The sequence below is a fragment of the Triturus cristatus genome, chromosome 2_2 (assembly GCF_964204655.1).
Source record: "Triturus cristatus chromosome 2_2, aTriCri1.1, whole genome shotgun sequence".
In the NCBI taxonomy this organism is placed as follows: domain Eukaryota; kingdom Metazoa; phylum Chordata; class Amphibia; order Caudata; family Salamandridae; genus Triturus; species Triturus cristatus.
Window position 1 is genome coordinate 204958831 of NC_140582.1, and position 18666 is coordinate 204977496.

General features: G+C 43.6%; 1 protein-coding gene across 1 annotated transcript in view; it reads right to left on the bottom strand.

Moving 5' to 3' along the window:
- Nucleotides 1-18666, bottom strand: part of POLR2B (RNA polymerase II subunit B) — a 138834-nt gene that overhangs the window by 105182 nt on the left and 14986 nt on the right. The window contains exons 3-11 of the mRNA XM_085641182.1: nt 16534-16684; nt 16121-16233; nt 14044-14263; nt 12661-12819; nt 11897-12061; nt 6992-7188; nt 4644-4763; nt 4030-4216; nt 2953-3096 (exon numbers count right to left, since the gene is read on the bottom strand). Coding sequence (XP_085497308.1) covers nt 2953-3096; nt 4030-4216; nt 4644-4763; nt 6992-7188; nt 11897-12061; nt 12661-12819; nt 14044-14263; nt 16121-16233; nt 16534-16684 — 1456 coding nt within the window. The remainder of the gene's footprint in view (nt 1-2952; nt 3097-4029; nt 4217-4643; nt 4764-6991; nt 7189-11896; nt 12062-12660; nt 12820-14043; nt 14264-16120; nt 16234-16533; nt 16685-18666) is intronic.

Consider the following 18666-nt stretch of genomic DNA (forward strand, 5'->3'; position numbering starts at 1 on the left):
CCAGGACAGGGGATGTGCCAGCCTGCCCACCCCACCCCTCAGGTGGGGGAGGCGAGGTGAAGCACATCTCCGGGCTCTCGCCATCTTGAAGATGGGAGGCCCTACCCTATCAGGATTAGGCTACTGCCCCCCTCCCACAGGAGAGTGGCAGGATAGGGGGTGTAACCACCCCAGGACAAGGACCCATTGGTCCCTGGCCTTCACCTACCTGTAACGCCCCTAAATCTAGTATTTAGGGGCCCCCTGAACCTTCCTTCCCCAGATCCCAGATTCGAAACTACAAGAAGAGCAAGAAGAACAAAGACCTGCCCTGCAGCTGCTAAAAAGAGGAAGACACCAACTGCTTTGGCCCCAGCCCTACCGGCCTGTCGACCCTCGAACCTGCTCCTGCTCCAGCGCGGCATCTCTTGTGGCCAGCAACCTCAAAAACCCCGGAGGACCTGGCTACCTTTGAACTCTAAAGCCCCTGGGACTCCCATGAGTAGAGGCTCTACTCAGAAACCTATCTCTAACCCCTGGCAGCAGCCCGGAACCGCGAACCCAGCACACTCTGCACCAGCCAAGCCTGGCCAGTGCCGGAGTGAACAAAGACCCTGAGGACGACCCCACGGCGACTGTGACCCAGAGTCCGGCACCCAAGGACCCTCCTCGACATTCCGGAAGAAGCCTGCAGCCTCAGAACAGAGTGCCACCCCAACCGCGATCAACAAGAGGGTAAGATTCCCGACATCAAAAGGCACCCCTGCACCCGGCGCCCTGCGGCCCCCTGTGCCCAATCCCGGGGTACCCACCTAACCTACAACTACCCAACTTACCTCTCGAAGTGGTGGTGGCATCTGAAGCATCCTCGTCCCCGAGCTTGCAGCCTTTTTCCAAACCGGAACATTCCTATTGACTTCCATTGAGCGCCCGAAGGCTCAAAAGCACCCTGCACCCAGCCGCCCGAGTGGCCCTGGCAGTGCACTCTCTACACTAACCTACGTCCCCACTTGCCCTGAGTAAGTGACCAGGAGCCCAGCTCCCACAGCCGCGTGGCTTGCCAGACAGCAGCCACCAACCAAGGCCCCCCCTATCCCTCATAGGATAACATTGGGCCTAACTCTCTCTGCACCCGGCCGTCCTGAAACCGCTGAGGGTGATCCAACTGTACCTACCTGACACTGGGGGACCCCTGAGTCTATGCCCGGAATTTCAACTCTGCCAGTCGGGTATTTACCCTTAAACCGCTAACTTCATTTTCCTCATAGGGTAACATTGACTGGCTTTTTCTTAAAAAATCTTCTAAGTGTGAACTTTTCAAAACTGCAAATATTCACTAAAAATCAGCCAAGTGACAAAAACGAATTTACTCACCTGCTCTTAGGTGAGCTCCCAGTGCTGGATCTTGGTGCCCAGCCCTGACTCTGAAAAGTGTCCACAACTGAACTTACCTCTAACTCATTTTTCTTCCATAGGAAACCATTGTCTGCTTTTCTGTGAAATTTCTTCTAAGTGTCTATTTTTGCAAAATTGAAATATTCTTTTAAAATCGTACCATTTCTGCAAACGAAATTACTTACCTGTTTCTGATAAGGACCCCAGTCCTGGGTCTAGGTACCCAGTCCTGGATTACTAAAGTAACGATAAAGTACTCTACCTGCAATTTGAATTTCTTGCCATAGAGATCCATTGAATGTTTTCTGTGAAATATTTTCTAAGTGCTAACTTTTGAAATAGCTAAATATTATTTAAAAATCATTACAGTTATTAAGTCGACTTTCATCACTTGATTCTGAGTACTGACCCAGAGCTGGATCTAGGAGCCAGACCTGGAATTTCAAAAGTAATCTGAAAAGTAATTTATTACAAGATAACCTGAATTTACCATTGAGCTCAATGCATTGTTATGCTTAGGAAATAGGATTGTTTATTGCAACCAACTGTGACTGTTTACAAAACTCCATTGCTTATTGCAAAAGTATTTATATTCAATCTCTCATTCTGAGAAAAGTATACTTTTATTCCCTTTGTGGTTCTAAAAATAAAACAAGCATATATTTTATATATATATATATATAAAGCATTGGCCTAGAGTTCAGTTATTGAGTGTGTGAAACCATTTGCTGACTGAGTGTGTACAATAAATGCTTTACACTGTCCTCAGGTACTGCCTTACTGCTCGACCAAGCTACCACTTTTGAGAGTAAGGTCATACCTAACGTTGACCTCTATCAGCCTCTGGGGGACTGTGGACTCTGTACACCCTGTACCCATTAGGGAACAGTATATACAGAGCCACTTTCTCACAATAAATGCAGAATATTGCTCAATTTTACTACTAAACAGGCAAAGTGCAGTTATCTAGCAGGCACAATAGCCATGATTTCAATGGTGCTGCAGGTACAGTGGATTCGGGGCCAAAAGTTGTCAGAACTCCTCTAAACACCAATTATTGATAGATTTAAATACTAAATAAGCAGTCACAAGTGCAGTTATCTTGCAGGCACTAGGGTCAGGAATTCAGTGGTGCAGCAACACAGGGGCCCAAAGCTCTAGGAACCCCCTCTAAGTACAAATATTGCATTACTACTAAACAAGCAGTCACAAGTGGAGTTACCATACAGGCAATAGGGTCATGATTTGAATGGTGCAGCAGGTGAGGTGGCACCGGTCCCAAAAGTTGTCAATACTGCTCTAAACGCATAACATTGCTATATCAACTAATTGTATTATTTCCCCGTTTCATTTCTCAAAATGTTGCTATTACTTACCCGCACTATACCACTTATATATTGCCTTTTTGTACATAAACAAGTCATAACACTTTGTTAAAGTGTTATGAATTGCTTATGTACAAAACTTATATTGTACAACTAATCAGTAACCTACAACAAAAAAACGCATATTATGAATCACAAAAGCGAAACCTAATGCATTTACCAATGTTTTTTTTTTTTTTTTGTTTTTACTTACCTCTGGGGTTTCAGCAGGACAAACCATTCCCCACAAAGTATTATGCAACTGTCGGGGTTTTGCCAGTTTACCATCTCGACCGATGGGAGAATTCAAACGCCGCAGATGCGAAAGCGTGGATGCGAAGGTCAGCCGGTTCAACACCTTCAAGGACGAGAATAGTTTAAATCCACTGCTTCAACTGATGATAAACACAAAATTAACATGAGCTCTAGGCCACCCACTTACAACTATAAATATAAACCCACTTAAAAGGATAAGTCTCTCATGCTGAACCGTAACCATAACTGACGCTCAAGACACATTCACTGTGCAGAGATGATTGGAAACCCTAACCCTCACTCCAAAACTCAGGAATTAGCAAACATGCATCTGTCAAAAGGCATGGAGAGAGGCTTGGCTAAGCATGTACACTAGTGTCAATGTAACGTGTTAAGTTGCACTCATCAGCTTCCTCTTAGGAAGCATAAGCTGTAATGTATTTAAACGTATTTATATTAGTTCCTCTGGGAGTACCATACCACAACATGCCAAGAATGACCTTCGTTAACCTACTGCCATCATTCTACCATGTATGCATAAAATAGGTAATAAAATGGCAACCATTTAGCAGAAGCCAGTACAACAGAAGAAGTGTGTGAGATGGATTTCCACAATATGCCCGGAATTGCTACAATTATCCCACAGATGACCTCAATATGGGCAGCACCACCCTAATGGCTTGGGTAGCCAATGCAGTCCAATGAATGCACACAATATTTCTTGAACCAACACTGCACTGTTGGAGCTAGCAAGATGTCATCGTGCCATGGATACCCACAATCTGAATGGGATTAACAACACTGTTTCAGGGAAAACAAACTAATAAGAGTGTAACATGCCACGGCTGGCCAAAAGTTGACAAGGAATACCACCATTTGAGAAAGTTCCAAAAGGGGGATGCAGTGATGTGCTTCCAAATATAGTCCCTCATAAATGAACCCCTTCAATCAAATGGTAACAGACGAGAGCGTGGAAATTTCAGGGAAGAATTACACAGATTACACAGCTCTGGTCAAACCTAAAATACAAACTTGCCTGAGACACCCCGGCTCTGGCTTGATGAGCTTTCTTCTGGTCACCCCAGTTTCCAGTAGCAAGTGCGTATTTCAAGCCATCCGATATTATCCTGGTTTTGATTGCAAGCTCCAAGTTGAAGTCTTTGCCGCGGTCGATGAACTTCTGTGCGTACATCCTCACTTCCTTCAACAAATTCTTGAACATTCTACCCAAAAAAAGCAAACGTAGAATGGTAACAAGCGCATGTTATCCTCCATCTTTGTGCCATGGCCTCCCCAGGGTATTCAGCAGTACAACTTACAACACCAACCATACTATCAGACATAGCCTAAAGTTGGAGCGTTGGCACCACAGTCCTTGCTTTCGCAACTGCTTTGACAGCACTAGAGGGGCTTTTAATGTTAAAATACTGCCTACGCATGGTCAGTAATTTACTACTCCAACCCTCATTATAAATTAGCAATAAACCAAAGGCAAAAGGGGAAAGGTTTTGGGATAGTTCTAAAATAGCTGTGCATTTTATAAATCCAACACATTCCCAATTCCAAAATCTAAAACACTGACATAGCTAACTCTAAGAACCCAAGATTTTACAACAATTACCTATATACACCTCTCAAATTCCCACTTACCCTCTGAAAAGGAATGCAAGCAAAGGACCAGCAAGATCCAGCCTTTTATTCCCATAGTGATCTCTGTCATCCAGCTCTCTTCTACCCAAAGCTGCCAGAAGTAACCGATGAACCATGTACCTAACAAAATACATACAAATTAAGAAACATTTAAAGTACATATATAAATATAAAAAGGCAGGACAGGAACTTTGGATAAAGGAAAAGCATGTTACATATGAACACATGTGAAACGGATTTGTTGATTTTCTCTGGGAACACTTTGATCCAATGCTTACAAAAAAGGTAAAAGCTCAAAGGATAATTACATAAGCCTGTAACAATCGAAGACACAGAAAACTGAACTACTTAAAGACATGGGCAACCACGTTTACACAAGAGAGGATTTGCAATACCCCATTAAGCTGTACTAGATAAGCATCAAAGAACCAGTCAAAATCATACCTAGGAAATTTCACAGCTGAGGAACACAATGTAAAGTTACTACCCAGTACTCTTCTTCAACCAACTCACAAGCAGAAATGGATTTGCAGCAATGTTCCCTTCCTTTTATTTCGAATGTTCTGATTCGCATGGTGAACTTTAAGGAACCCAGCAATAGACAGATAGGATTTCTTTGGCGGAAGGTGTGCTTGCAGAGATCATGGGCCTTATATAGATACTCAGTCACAAACGGATAGATATCCCGTCCACCGTATTATGATCTCCATGGATTATAATGGGATCGCAAAACTGTGCACGGCTATACGGCACGTTTGTGACAGAGTATTCCCCTCGCCAAGATCTAAATCAGGCCCCAAGTGTCTAGCAGTACATGCAGTATTTGAGAACCAAAGGGCGTGGTTCAATGGAGGCCTCTTCAGTGTCAATAAAAGTTTAATAGGGCAACTTTAATTTGCCCGTCAGGCTCAACCCCAAATATGGATGGGCGAAAAAGTGTTTAGTCACAAACCAGGCACAATCTGCAATGCAAAATACACCCAAATAGGTTCTCCAGGCATCCCTTTCGGTTTGCATGGTGCAAAATGAAAAACAAGGCCCAGGAAGACCACACAAACGTGTGCAGTTTTGTTTTTGCTAACTAATAAATTAAAACAAATTACCAGCCCCAGTCTCTACTTCTAAATCTTGCTACAGCACTACATGTTCAGGGTGGTGGCCCTGAAAAGTAAGTGTACCTCATGAATATACATACAATAGTGCTTTGTAAATGTATTATGAGGAGGCTTATCTAGCAGTCAGAGCAATTCAATTCAATAAAGAATATCAATGTTACAAACTTTGGCTGGGCCTTCTAGAATGTTTACCACAGTCAGTGTGTTATTTATTTCATTCTAAGGGATAAAGTGCCTTAATGTCACCAATCTATGATCCATTTCCACTTGTAGCACAAGTTCAACACTGGTATTACTGAAGAATTTCGATATGAAATCCTGGTTTCGATTTAGAATTGAGCGCAAAAGGAAACATCTGGCACCAAAAGTTAGACAGGAGTCAGAAATAACTCATGTTCCCCACGATTCAAGAAAACTGAACAAAAGTGACGCGTCAGAGGGCAGGAGACGTTTGCATGGGAGTAGGCAGGCATATCCCTGCACATCTTAAAGCAACTCTTTAGGGGCGGGGGTGGCGAGAAATGCTGGTCCTTTACTTGTACAGAGAATAAAGTCCCATGAAGTCATATGTCCCATGGATTTAGCGATTTCCACGCTAGCCTCTTCCTGACTCATGTGACCTTCTCTTCCATAGCCACAGACAACCGCAGCCCTCATGCCCTCTGTCCCTCCAGCCTCTCAGGTGCTCCCTCCTGCCCTCTGCACTGCTTTGTGCCAGACAGCAGAGCTGTCAGACTGCTATCTGCATTCTGTGCAACAAGACAATTTCCTGTCTGTGGCGCTGTGTTGCTGGAGACTGTCAGGGAACAAGACAGACTTGTCAGAGTCCTCAACAGGGGTATAAGACAGACTGAGGACTGTTTTTGAGACAAGCACACTTTTGCCTGCATCTAGAATACCACAAATTTGGGGGGGGGGGGGGGGGATAGGTTTGCACTGGTTTCTTAATTCCCTGCAGCAATTTGCCAACCCATGCTACAAAATATTGGAGGATGGGGTGAATCCAGGAAGTGATTTTTTTTGTAGAAAAGGTTATGAAAGAATAGGTATCAACAAATAACCTAAAATCCTCCAAATATTAGCCTGTGATTAATTAGAAACCCTAGCTAAAAGTAAATGCTCCAAAAAGTGGCCTTTCCCTTTATTACCAGAAAATTAATCAAACTGCTTTATCTGGATTTAAATCAAGTACATCATAATCCACACTTCAAAAGCAAAGATGACCAAACATACCCCAAAAAATAAGCTTTCTTTGTTTCACAGAAGTCGCTGACCCCCACATGTGGAAGCATCTCTTTCTGCAATACTTCCTTGGCATACTTGATTCTCTTCTCTTTTGTAACACCAGGCTTTGCACCTCTTGATCCGATGAAGTTCAGGGCCACATTCTGTTCCTGAATAACAAATGCCTCATCCAGAGAAGGCTTTACCTGAAAGAGAGAAATGCACTTGCTGTATTAGATCACTGGCATTATAAGCTAGAAAAATTAAGTCAAGCCTTTTTTCCTTCGAAGGATCATAAAAAAAACAATCCAAACATATTCCCAGCAGAAGAACAAGGCATACCGTACAGCTTCCCAATGTCACTCAAGTGTATGCATACAAACGGGGTTTCAGGGATGCATTTTATGGCACACATTTTGCAATCAATTGATAACGCTCAATATCCCCCAATGTCTCACAAAAATGATCAATTACTCGTATGTACTAATGCCACACATGGACTGGCATTTATGTCCAATTATAAACATCCTCATTATGCTGCAGAGATATCCAACATCATCATACCAAGGACTACTACAATTATGTTAAGAAGGTCCACGATCAGTAAAAAAAAAAAAAAAAATAGATGACAGGATGCATTGGTTGGAAGCAATAATTCAGGATGCCATGGGTAGAAACAGATGCACCATATAAGGGTTTGATGTGTTTAGGGTCTGCAGCAGCACATAAACCCAATCTCCTCCACAGGGGGTTATATACTCATTGCAAGGAACAGTAATTGACCTGCAAAAATAGCCAATGATCAGAAAGCTGTGTGGAGTTTGAGATATTATTGCGGGCCCAATACTGTTGGTCAAAGTACAAGAAAAAGCATCAATAACTAGGGGGAAAGGATGCAAAGAGCTGTGCGCAATGACAGCCATCAGTCCCCCGACAGCATTTTGTGCACACCACCCAATCCTAAATAATACTTGTACGAATGTGAAGCGGTATGTGGTAGTTTAAAAAGAATCCTACTTCACAGGTCTGTTTAACTGCACTGGTGTATCAGTATGCGCAAGTGTGAAGGTGTTCCTGTCACTATAATCTTCTCACTTTTCCCTAACAGCAGAGAGAGCTAGAACATATCCTCCCCAACTTGGGGTGTAGCTGCTACAATGAGTTAAATTAAATTAGCCTGGAAAGAATAGCAGAAGTCATCATCTTAAAAGGTGTACACATATTGGTGGATGCTAATCCCAGCGCCCAAATACTCAGCTGGTGAACGAAATTAAAAAATCATGCACAGCACCTTACAGTAGTGGCAGGATGTAGGTCTTTTGTACAGAAAACATACAACAGCATACACTAAACAGTAGAAATCGGGAGACCAGCAGAGTCCAACTGGGCCAGGGCCTTTTGACATAACAGATAGCAAGGTTTTGACTTCTGAAGGGAACCCTGCTCACTACAGCAAAAACCTTCAAATACAAAATGCACCAAGCGGCCAGCATGAAGGAACCACATACTACAGAAGGCATAACACATGTGTAGTAGAGTATGCTTCGAGACCAAAGTCGTAATTAACATATAGAAAGACAATCCAATTTCTGCTCACAGGGCGGGCAAAGGCATTTTGTCAAGGAGGCCTGCAGAAGCCCCGCGTAAGCTGCACACACATAAGCAACATTCTTCACAAGCATTAAAAAAATGGATCCAGTTTTCAGCTAGCCTGAAACCAGTGGCAAGCATTTTCCAATGACATCACTAACACAAGACTGAAAAGATATGTTGTATGATCCTCCAATTACAAGAAGCAATATATTTTGGACATTTCCAGAACCGCAGTATATTTTGGGCTACGAATAAGATTGTTAAACACCAAAAAAGCTATTTCCACAACTAAGCGAAACCTACAATTTAAATAACTTGGAAAAAAAAATTACCATTTTATCCCAAATTTCCCTATTTTACGAAAGAAGCAAGAAAAAGTCAAATAATTCCATTTATTCGAGTTATTTATTGGTCAGCCCTAGACTGGAGTGCCAATGGAACTACTTACAGAAGTAAACATTTGCAATAGTTCCGGAAAAAAAATACACACAACAGAGGAAGGCAAAGATGAATACAAATGTTCTTGTGGAGGACTGAAAAACCATTGGGGGGGGGGGGGGGGGGGGGGGGTGGGAAGTGGTGGTTTGCACAACTATAGAGAGAAGAGATATGTTTTTACTATTTGAAGCTAGACACGGATGCTGTCCATTGGCTATGACCAAAACTTCTTTAATGGTGTGTGCAATCTATAACAAGCATTTACAATGCAATGGTCTCGGCATTGTTAAAGTTAGAGCTGTTGGCATTGCTCATGACATTCTTGTATGTTTTTGTTTTTAAAACATTTAAAGAAACAGCATTGTTATTTACAATGTCAATAGCTTAATCACTCTCCAATGCGAGACCTATTGCATTTGCACCCACACACAGAGCCACAGAGTGTTTCCCACTTTCTCATTAATACTTTGAGCAAGACAATATAGAGGCATTTCATTCAATGTTGGAGGTTTAAAATCAAAATATACCAGAATTTTGGGCAGTGGGGCAAAGTGGTAGGTGGTGGGCCAGGCCGCTGGGTGGGGGGGCTCCATGTGCTTTGCAGGGGGGCCCCCTCAAGTTTCTTTACCCCACTGGCAATTGGTAGAAACAATGGAAAATAGAGCTGAGCGGCAATAAACTGGTGATGTACAGACGCCATGCGGCACTGGAGCGGATGCAGGCGGAAGGGCCTCTGTGTCACAGGTCGCGCACCGCCGCTCAGGGCGTGGCGCGCGCACCGGGCCGGAAGGTCTAAGGATGGGTGACACAGGCACCTTAGAAGCCCCGTTTTCATTAAATACGGACAGTAGTGTTCTATGGACAGGGCAAACATGTATTACGTTTTGACAGGGCAGTCCGGGTGCTGCCAAGCATCTGTAACAGGGAAAATGAATATTATTCACAAAGGGCTCACAAGCGACGTCCTCGCTCTGTATATAAATCCGTAGTGTGACTCGGCCCTCCAGGCCTGCACTACAATCAATGTTTCAACGAGGTGTTCCGAAGTTCTAAATACTGTCTGTCGATGCCTCCTGCAGGAGCCTCCTTTTGTATCCCTCCCCTGAAACTCGGCGTAGCTTTCATTTGTGCAGCAGGTGCGGTGGCACCGGGGCACAGAGGCCTGAGGGCCTACTGAACCCTGGTTACGGCTGTATTTTGTAATTCAAGCAGCAGTAAAGGGTCTCCTTTCCTGCTTTGCGGTGAGTAGGGCCCATGACACAGTGGTTATGCTGAGTATACCCACAGAATTACCCTCAGATGTTCGAGGACAGGGCGGTTTACTATTCTAGCTCCAATGTTTGAGGGAAAGTCTTTTTTTGACCTTCGCCATATTTTCAGTAAATAGAATAAAAATGCCTGCCTGTGCGTACATATGACGTGTTCGCTTGCACGCCCGTGGGCCATTGGCAGACTGGTGCTCCGATGAATGAAGCACCCGGCCCTCTGCTGCCTCCGATAGTAATCTGTATTATAAGTGTCCGAGCTGGTATTTTAGGCAAGCACTCCAGGCCCTGCCTTGTGGGACTATTCTAGGATTATTTCCCGGCTGAGGGCTTTATTAACCGTTAACATCACTCTACCCAGGAGTGAGGGACATGCCACAGATGGTGTGAATCCTTGCTCGCCAAATGATAGCTTGACAGAGACATGGGGGCGCAGCCCTTTTCCTGAACTTTTGGGGTCTCTCGATCTCCTTTGAAACGAATGAACTGTGCCCCAGCAGTGAATAGTCCCGCAGTGAGGTCGAGGAGGTAAACTAACGAGAGGGGGTGTGAGCGACACATTCCAAGAGCTGTCGCAGAACTGACCGTCAAGATGATTTACACACCAAACCGAATCCCTCCAGGCACATCCACGCCGAGCAGTCCGATGCCGCTTTTTAGATAGCGCAGAACATGCAAATTGACACGCCGAGCCAACAGCAGGGGGAGAGGACGCCAGGAACACCACCGCCTTTCTCCGAGGCACAGCGAAAATGCCTCGGAGAAAGGGAGCCTCATTTTCGGATCTGGGGGCGTGTTTTGCTGTTGTCTCCTCCCTGAGACTTCTCGCAAAAAACACGCCCCCCGATCCGAAAAAGACGGGGCTTCAACGGAGTGACTGGACCTCTTCTCCAGTGGCTGGCCAGCATTTAAGAGGCCAGCCAATGGAGAACAGGAGCGAAGAGGGGCGGGTGCAAGCCCCTCTTCTCAATGACATTAAATCTCCGGACTTCCGGTCTGCCGACCGGATGGTCCCGAGACCTAAAAATGACTTATTTCTGATAAATCAAAAGACAAAGTTAGGTTATCCTAAAGCAGAGCCATGCCAAGGTAGTCTTCGGATTTACTAGCGGAAGAGCACCAATGGTTATGGTCCTTAAATTGTACATTTCAGTTTCCAAGCCCATCAAGAACTGTGTCTTATGTCAATGCTGATACTCTTTGACTGAACTAGTATTGAGAGATCAAGAAATGTTTCTATACAACACACTAAAATCATATGTGTTTTCAGCACTGAGGGGGAAGGACATGGAGTTGAGGGAGTGATTGAGATTAACATGCACAATCAGAGCTGTGTAGGCAAAACTCAACTGAAAAACAAAAAGTTGTAAATGATGCAGTCCCAGAGGAAAAAAGCCACACACACCTGATGCTATCTGAGTAATTTTTTTTAAAAGTATTATCATTGAAATAATTGTGAAAACCTCTTGCCCCTTTGATTAGACCTGTAATAAAGCTCCATTAAGAAGCCCATAAAAATGGGAACTATGACTAGGGGAATGTCAAAGTTCTGAAGCAACTTAGAAAATGCTAACCATATGCAACGATACACAAGTGGAGAACAAAATATTTCAATTACCATTTCCATCATCTCTGGGTCCTCAAAGTCGTAAATAATGTGCTCCAGAATGTCACGGTCAGAGACAAAGCCCAGAGCCCGAAAGACTATGATGATAGGCACTTCTTGCTTGATATATGGCAGAGTTGCAACAATACGCTGACCAATCGCACTCTTCTTTGCACCCTGGGTAGAAAAAATAATAGGTTACAATAAGATGGCTGCTCTCCAAAACGGGTGCTTCGACACTAGCCATCTATGAACCACAGTAGAAAACAGTGGCAACACAAATATGAAAAGTTTGAAAATAGGGGAGGGTGGGGGGGGGGGGGGTCAATGCACACTACATTCTGGCATCTCAAAACACACTACTTGCCAGAAACTCCCTACAACCCCTTTTTGGTACACGCAGATTAAGCAAGGTCCAGCATTTAGGCATAGGGCTGAGAGATCAACATTGATGTACTTGAATTGAACCACACCCATACACGTTTAATGTGCAGCCACTAGAAAACGGTGGTCAAGCAAAAGGCCTGTAGAGTTGGGTTCATGCCAGATTTTAAGGATACCCGCGGACTTTGTAAATGTGTTCCACTTACAAACATATGGGGGAATTTCTGAAAATCCATTACCCTCCCACCTCCCCTCCCCAGACCTACATGGGGCATCCCCACATTTTAAAGCCATAACGAAGTTGGCGTCCATTAAATTAATTCCCATCAAACTATTTATACTGGGCAGAAACAGAAGCTTTTAGTATGAGGACCCAATGAACTAATGCGCACCTGTCCACCTCTCGCCAACATGCTGACCCAGATAGTACTTGTTGGTCTGGAGGAATTCTCCAGACAGGATCGGCACTCTCCCACATAAGCATACTTTGAATCCTTCTTTGCAAACACATACACTGTGTTAGTTGCCATTTTCTCCTGGGCAATCAGAACCTACAAAGATAGAATAATCAAAATATAATTTAATAGTAAGATCACTAGATTCCACAATATTTACAGCTGGAGATACAAGAGGTAATACAGGTATGTACTTGAAGGAGCACTTCCTCATCTTAAGTTAGAAAAGATCAAACACTCAAGTTTTTCCGTGATGACCCACCATATCAGCACAAACACAGAAATTTTAACAAGTTCTATTTGTCCTTATATTTTTGCTCACTTTTTCCACACATCTTACTATTAAGATAATGTAGGTAATGTAACAATCACTTCTACAAGTCTCTAAGAAATCTTGCTTTTTAGATACGTGTTTCACTGTGGATGAGTTATATTCCTTTCAATGGCCTCCCTTCCCACTATAAAAAAATTGAGACTGCACACATGGCACAATTCCATGGAATAAATGTGTATCTGATATGTGCCCTTTATGCTAATGCTTTAGTGTAGACATTCCGATGGTCGCCTAAAATAAAATGGCAGATGGGCCTGATGGCCAAAAAGAAAGGAAGGAAAATTGTCCTGAAACCCAAAGAGCACAGAAGAAAGCAGGAGAGGATGTTGAAGGCATAAAGCAAGACAAGAGAAAAAAAAAAAAAAAAAAAAAAAAAAAAAAAAAAAAAAAAAATCGCTGAACAGCAGCCAAGCTCTTGTTGCCATTTAGTCATGATCTACGAGCTACCAAATTCCAGAAAGTAATGGAACCACTGATAGTTCAACTATTTTCATTTACGAATTCAAGTACAAAGAAGATCTATGCTGCCTTCACTTCTCAAGGCACGGGTAAAGAACGCTAACTACAGGGGAAGGATGACATCAGTTTAACACCAAGAGAACTGTAAGGACACTTTGTTACAAGTTTTTGTAAATCCGCAAACTTTGCAACATTTGGGGGTTGAAGGATTCACTAAACAGAACATTTGGGCATCATGCCAGAAGGTCCATTGCACTTAGAAATGGCTTGGGTCCAAGGTCAGTGAAGAAATTAGCCCATAGAGATGAGCTACTTAAATACAATTAAGATATGCAAATTATGGGGTTCATCCTCATGGGAAACATTACAAGGAAAATAGTGGGACAGAAATTGCCTACAGATCAATTGTGACCCTCTGGTATGGTATCGCGCACAATGATCCATTTTCCCGGGACAAAATGAACAGTAGTCCTGGAATCGTTTTTCTGAATACATATTTCAAATCAACGTGTCAGCTAGTACTCTACCTTTTCAGATCCGTTAATTATGAAATAGCCTCCAGGATCCAGAGGACACTCATTCAATTCACAGAGATCACGATCAGTCAGACCGTTCAGCAGGCAGTATGTGGAGCGAAGCATGATAGGAATCTTTCCTATGAACGTCTTCTGATGCTGGGTCTGCAGCTGCTCCTCGCCTTCTTTCACCACCGTTTTGGTAATGTCCACATACAGGGGAGCAGAATACCTATAAGGAGAAGCGTAATGAGTACATATACAAATAGCACAAGTAAAACAGATTTAACCCAGACAGGAGAACAGCAAGACCAAGCCCAAAAGACCTGCCTTAAAACCAATGCTCGGCCACGCGCCAGTTCACCTCCTTCGAGACGCTTGTGCGATACTTTGATGGCTCGCGGGGGCTCATCTCACGAACATACCAGGTTCTGCAGCATTCCAACCCCACGGCCCTCCACCCCTATCAAGCACAGTGGCACTCTGACATTCTGGACGACATCTCCCCAGAACAGTGGGTTCAGCTCTGGCGTGACATCGCTAGAATATATAGCAGTGTCTCCCACAGTGAAACAGCCTACAAAGTTATGACCCGCTGGTATTACACCCCAACCAGACTCCAGAAAATGTTCCCCACTTCTTCAGCCCTGTGTTGGCGATGCAACTCTGTTATGGGTTCCTTTATCCACATCTAGTGGTCCTGCCCACCCATTACCCTTTTATGGAAGGAGGTGCTCGGCCATATTAAAGACACGGTGGGGTTCCCCATACCGAACACGCTGCAAGTAACTATCTTAGGGATTCGATTTTAGTGATCCGGCCCCAATCCCTCCAAGCTATGACAGATACTGACTGGTGTCTGATTCTGCACATGCTAGGGGCAGTAAAACAAACTATTGCCTTGCCTTGGAAAAAGCCTACAACCCCCTTTCCCGCCCCCCCCCCCACCTCGCTATGGGGTTCGCTCGCTTGTGGCACACAATGGCAATGGAGCTCCTAACCCGCGGTATATCACACTCTGAAACCAAATTTACACACACATGTCAACCACTATTAGATCACCTTTCCAAGCTAGAACATTGCCGCTTCACCCCCCCCCCCCCCCACCCACCCCCTCGCCTCCGAGCTTTGCATCTCTTGGACTATATTCTTCGGCCGCGCGGGGCTGAGTCCCCCAAAGGAGCTGATCCATTTTAGCATAGCCCAGGGACCTTCTACCTGACCCCCCCTTCCCCCCCCAGTAACACAATCATAACCTCTCAGCGCCCCCTCTCATACATCCATGCTTCCTCCCAACTAGGACTAGATGCTTGGCGACGACCAATGGCCCCAACCCCCCCATCCTCTCACCCCCACATGTTACCTTTTTGTTCTTATTTTTGTCCTTGGGTTTGGCTGTACAATATGACATGAACGGTATCCTACCTCTGGATTGCAACCCACTTCTTAGCTCGGGCGGTGTAACCCTACTACCTAGCACATGCTGAGCAGTGGCTTCGATACCTTACACTATCTGCCCAGGAGCAAAAGATCCTTCATAGCGATATCACCGGCTTCATGGTGATATAGAGTAAGCCAAAACTGTATGATCAAGAACAAAAGAAAAAAGGTGCCACAATAGAACATATATAAAACACTAACGTGATGGTTTAGATTTTAAAAATCGGAAAAGGACACCTACATGAAAGAAGAAAAAAACATCCTCAACGGGAAAGAAGCTATGAATAAAGAGGCAATGCACAAGTAGTTACAGAAAAGCAGAAGCTGAGAAACAAACCTGTATCAACTTTGTCCCATTCACCCAGTTAGGAGACAAAAGCCATCGACTAGTTTCACCACACCCATTGATCCATTCTGCATACTTTGGTTTACTGTTGTACATATATCAATCAATGAATCTGACATACATTGTGGATTAACATCCTCCTAGCAAAATATATGTAACATTATGTTGACAGCCACTATAAACATTAACAAGAAGGAGGAGAGAACAGTCAAATATACTCAATTACAATACGTTAACCAATTTCCCAGGCAGAAACGCATTTGAACATGTGAGGTTATCCAACGGGGACAGGGTTTTTCTTACGTCAAGTTACGCAGCCTTGCTTCATTTGGCATCATAGGTGAAGGAGCGCCATCTCTTTCCCAGTGGGTTGGTTTCGAAAGATAAATCTGTTCAAACTTCAACAGGAAACGCGGCTTAAAAGAGTAAAACTGGGTTAAAATTCTGGCCAGGCAAGACTAAAGAAAAATGCATCAAAGGCAAAATGACGCAGATCTTTTCTAAATAAAACTGAACAGCACAAACCGAAATGGGCCAGGTCTCTAGCATACATGCCAAAATTGAATATAATCTCAACATCTACTAGATATCCAAATAAGGAACCAACATTTGTTTTGCATCACGTTTACGTCTATATTAAACATTTACAATGCAGAACTGCAGCAAGTAGAACACATGCTTTTATTACAAAACATATTATAACAAATGTAACTCACTGGGTCCTCCACTTCTCCAGACGCATGCTGTGCCTCAGCTTGCAGATCTATCGGTGGGGCATCTTCCACAATCCTCTGCACAGACATCTGAATAAACTCATCAAAGGAGTCCAGCTGCTGTCGGACCAGACCTTTCTCATCAAAGTAGGAACTGTACAACAAACACGTTACTGAATGCATGTTTGACAGGCGTTCCTAAATCTTAAAGAAGCCATACCCCGAAGTTAAGGAACACATTTAGAAACATTTCAAAGTATGAGCATTAAAGGCTGATAAAAAACATCCTGATAAAAAACTGGGTTGTTTTTGTTCTAGTCCGGGGGAGGGGTCGTCTGACAGTTTGGGCAGGACGACTCTTCTGCCTAAAGCTGGGCCCAGTTTGGACTGCAACGCCAAGTACAGTTATCAACAGAGGCCAAAATAAATTCAAGACTTCCACCACTCACTTTTTGTTTTCCTAGATTTAAACTTAGCGAGTGCCATAAGAACAATGACCCTGACTAGCAATTAGAAACAGGTCAATCAATACAAATGGATTTTCTCTGAATACTGAGAAAATACTCAGTGATTAAACAAACAGATGCTGGTGTCTTTCAAACATAACTTTGTTAATCCACGTAAAAAAAGGAACACATTCACAACATGCGTCTATTATAGATAATTGTTGGTGGACATTAATTATTAGGCGAAGGGAACCAGCCTTTTTATCTGTACCCTTTGATGGAGACTGCACTCTCCCCTATTAACATTTCAATCTGTTCCCAGTAACTGGGGTCCGGTAAGGCGAGGGTAGCTCAAGCAGGTAAAATACAGAGAAATATCGAGGAGAGAGGAGGAAGTCGATTTCTTTGACAGAGCAGGCCCAACTTGCTCCAGTGAACAGTACACATCCCCGATTCCTTTGTTGTGGTCTGCACTGGAATCACGAAAAAGTAACAATGTGTCCAAACCAGTCTCACCTGTGCTACAAAGACAAGATGCACTTCTCTATGACTGAAGTGTTTGAAGATTTGGTAAAGGAAGAGCTTTAAATGGCTCTGGCTTCTCGCCTTGGCCACAATATTTGGTCCCTTTTAATCAGTAGTGATTTTCATTGTGTAATGCAAAAATGCCAGGAAGAGGCCTTCAGATACCCAAGAAAGTATGATGGTAGTTGGGATGTGACTGGACTTTGTAATAGGGCTAGAGCTGGTGCAGAATACTAGCAAATCCCACTTGTACAACATCCACAAAATTCAAATACATTACCAACGAAACTCCCCATCACCTCAAGTTTTGAACCTTTTATCAATTCCCCCTACTCCCACCGAAAAATAATTTACACTAGGACTAAACCCCAGTACACAAAATACCAGAACGAACACAGATCTACAAAAATCTAGACAAGCCCCTCCGTCAAGCGTGAAGTTGCAACATCCATCAAGAATGACACAAGCATGCCTATCTAAAAGACCACCATTGCTAATTTTGTAAATGTACATCAACCTGCAACAATGCAGCATTACGGCTTACGCAGTGTACTTTCCAATGGTTATACAAAGCTTGTGGTGTTCACCTTACCTGATCACGTAGCTGCTACTTTTATAAACATGTGAATTACACCCACCTCCTTGGATGCACCACTGGTGAGAATGCATCCAGGTTCCAGCAATGTTTGTGGGAGAGCCAGGATTAGATTAGCAGCAACTAGAAGAGGTTTAAATCTGATAAACTGATGTCATGATTGCTAGGGCCAGCGAGAACTTGGGAGGCCCATATTCTGGACTTTACAGGGGAAGATGGGGTCTATGGCATGTCTGCCATGTACCTGGTGCAAAGGTAGTAAATACAAGGATCTGCAAAGCTTCCATTCTTCCCGATCAGTCCTCACTTTTTCCTGGTAGTATAATTGGATTGTGGCCGACTGTAGTAACTTTGCATTTGGGGCCCATAAATACCTAACAACTCTTACTGACTATACAAAGCACGGCTGTCCTATAATCTTTTGTGCCTACAAATTCAATGCTGTAACAATTCTTCTGAAAATTGCCCAGTGATTACGTACTAAAGACTGCCTGGTTCTTTGCATTTCCCTTTCATATCTAACACTTGGCATCTTAGTCTGCCTACTTTCTGTAGAATCTGATCTGTGTA